Raw genomic sequence first — 2,570 nt, 5'->3', positions numbered from 1 at the left:
GCAGCATTTCTCCCTGTTCAGGTAGGTAGAATAAACGGTTTCTCCCTTTCTGGTAAAGAGGGTAACCTGCTCAGAAATTGTTTAAGGCATTATTTAGGAGATAACCCTGTTTAGTTGCATTAGGTGGGCACGCTCTAAACAACCACGACCCCCAAAAGCATGCACCGCTCAAGTTGTGGACACAGTTGTGTACAAATGATGCTTCAGTTTCATTGGGTAGGATGGCACATTAAACGGAAGAATTAGCGTCTGAACGCCATGAGGGGCGTGCTAACTTTCCGTTTGCTATATTGGCATTTTGGGAGCACCTGAATTCGCTGATTGTACGCAGTTGTGTTTGGACTAGACCACTTTGATAACTCCTTAAACCTTCTATCCGTAGTAGGAATGAGGCGGGTATAATTCGTTGTTCCTACCCTTAAATGCATTGATCTGCTGCATTGGCTGTTGGCAAACTGAGTGAAGTTGACGTTTTGTCTGCATAGAGACGTTTGCCTTCGACTGCTGGTCGGCGCCTGAACTGGAAAGCTATCCACGAAAGTTTACGCTAAAATCGGATGTTTGGGCTTTTGGAATTCTCGGTTATGTCGTCTTGACGCGTGGAGCAGAACCCTACAATGGTTTGTGGCATTATTTTCGCGATAATTTTGTCTCCTAAATGTAATTATTAGCTTTGATGCATGTCAGCGATTATCGTATGAGTTGAATGACGCGTTATGGAGACAAAGCACTCTCTTGTCAGAATGCCTCAAGAAGGGTAGTGTTACCTGTAACCTGTAGATCATTAACGCAACCGCTATTTAAACAGCAGGGAAGAAAGAAAGCCACGTGTGTTTGCAGCCCCTGCTTGGAAGATAGTAGACATACAAGGACACGATGCTCCTCATGCCTTTGCCAAAGTCGCATTTGAAAGGGAAGCTGACACGCAGAATTGCTCTTTTTGTAAGTGGAAGGAGGGGCAGGGGCTTGCTGGTATGAGAGAAATCTCACGGAGCTCACTTTTCACTTGGCGCAAGAAAAGTAGTTCCTTCAAATTTCGTTAGAATGAAGGGTACGTGTGTACATACGTTGGTCTGTGAAAGTGCTCCGTAACGCAATCAGCCAGTACAAAGTCCAGATCTATTTGCAGTCTTCATGATTAATGGACTGTGAAACGGTGGTGAGGCATCACCGAGTATACACTTACCCTGCTCAACTGTCTAGCCATGTGTGGAGGAATGTGTTGGACCTAAGTGAAGTCATTTGATATAGCCGCAGACGGTGGGGAGATCTGTTACACGACGTAACCCTAACTTCGCTGCATTGTGTTGACAGGCCAGGAAAAGTCAGCAATTGCCCGATCTCTACCCCTTGGCGCTAGACCAGTGAGGCCGGCGGACCTTGGGGAGGTGGTGTACAACAAGCTGAGGACGTGTTGGGAGTCCAACCCAGAAGATAGACCCAGTTTCCACGACATTGTGGAGTGGATGAATGGTTTGGATGGACTGTATGCAAATTAGTAAATCTCCTAGTGTGACATGCATGTACGCGATGAAAATGTGACCCCCTTCCTGAGCTTGACCAGTCATATTTTTACCGTATTAATTTGAAATGAATGTCTTTTTACATTGGAAATACACAGAAATGCGATGACTGTGCCAATTGTTTGGATGGGATCGATGGCCATTGGTCATGTAGGCTGATAACGGTGATTTCTTCGGTACTGAGTAGGAATGAGATGCGTTGCGACACCCATGGCACTTGTGGAAAATGCATTTATGGAAAGTGAGTAACGTTTTGGCCATTGGCATTAGATTGATTGACTGTTAACCTGGGTTGAAGAATTTTGGTGTTGAGATGATGCATTTACATTACGAATGTGGTGTGCTAGTGCATAGCCTCCAGGTCTCGCCAGAAGTCGTTGGAAGTCGACGTGGTATGGGAGAAAGCCTATGGTAAGCATAGGGCAGGGCAAGGCAAGGCGACTAGCAACCAGATCTGGTGATCAAGTTGCAGGGCGGTAGTTGAGTGTGCGGCAACTTACGCACCCGTGAAAACGTTGGCCTTTGAACATATCCATTGTGGAGAAGATGTGATTTGATTTACTCTCACATTGCTAATTCGCCACAGTTACTCCTCTTTGTGACTTGCTCTCATTTCAATGATGTTTGGGTATTTATCAGGATATCTCAATCAGTCAGCAGAGATGTGGAGGCGGTGTCGCATGTTAGTACAAGCGGCGTCGTTGCATGGTTACCACATGCATGGCTTTGCTAAATAGTTGAAGCGCGGTGTCGCTCTACTTAACGGTATACTTGCGAAAGTTAGAGATCATTTTCAGCCCATCCGTTAGGTACCTTAACAGATTGAGCCATCTGCGACAAATGGATCTCTTCTGTGACGCTGTGGTCTGCAAATTAGCAGCAAGAATCAGGAAGGTTGTCCTTGTGGATGGGGTTAGGTCACTACTGACAGGAGCATAATGCTTCGAGACTTTCCTGAAGTCGGAATGTTATGACACAGCATGGCAAACATTGTGCTTGCTAACGTTGGGAATGGCTACAATACTTTATTATGGGATAACTTCCATG

The 2,570-nt window shown here is 45.6% G+C and overlaps 1 protein-coding gene across 1 annotated transcript in view; it reads left to right on the top strand. All coding sequences in view use genetic code 11, as the record gives it.

Moving 5' to 3' along the window:
- The window catches only part of EGR_10535 (Tyrosine-protein kinase Srms), a gene marked incomplete at both ends in the record, with an annotated part of 4,972 nt that extends 3,473 nt beyond the window's left edge, over positions 1–1,499 (top strand). Inside the window, 2 exons of the mRNA XM_024499784.1 lie at positions 486–620; positions 1,315–1,499. Coding sequence (XP_024345793.1) covers positions 486–620; positions 1,315–1,499 — 320 coding nt within the window. The remainder of the gene's footprint in view (positions 1–485; positions 621–1,314) is intronic.
- Positions 1,500–2,570: the final 1,071 nt, after the last annotated feature.

Source organism: Echinococcus granulosus, assembly GCF_000524195.1.
Source record: "Echinococcus granulosus chromosome Unknown EG_S00231, whole genome shotgun sequence".
Taxonomy (NCBI): domain Eukaryota; kingdom Metazoa; phylum Platyhelminthes; class Cestoda; order Cyclophyllidea; family Taeniidae; genus Echinococcus; species Echinococcus granulosus.
Note: the sequence above shows the minus strand (reverse complement) of the source record. Positions and strands in the feature narration are given on the sequence as shown.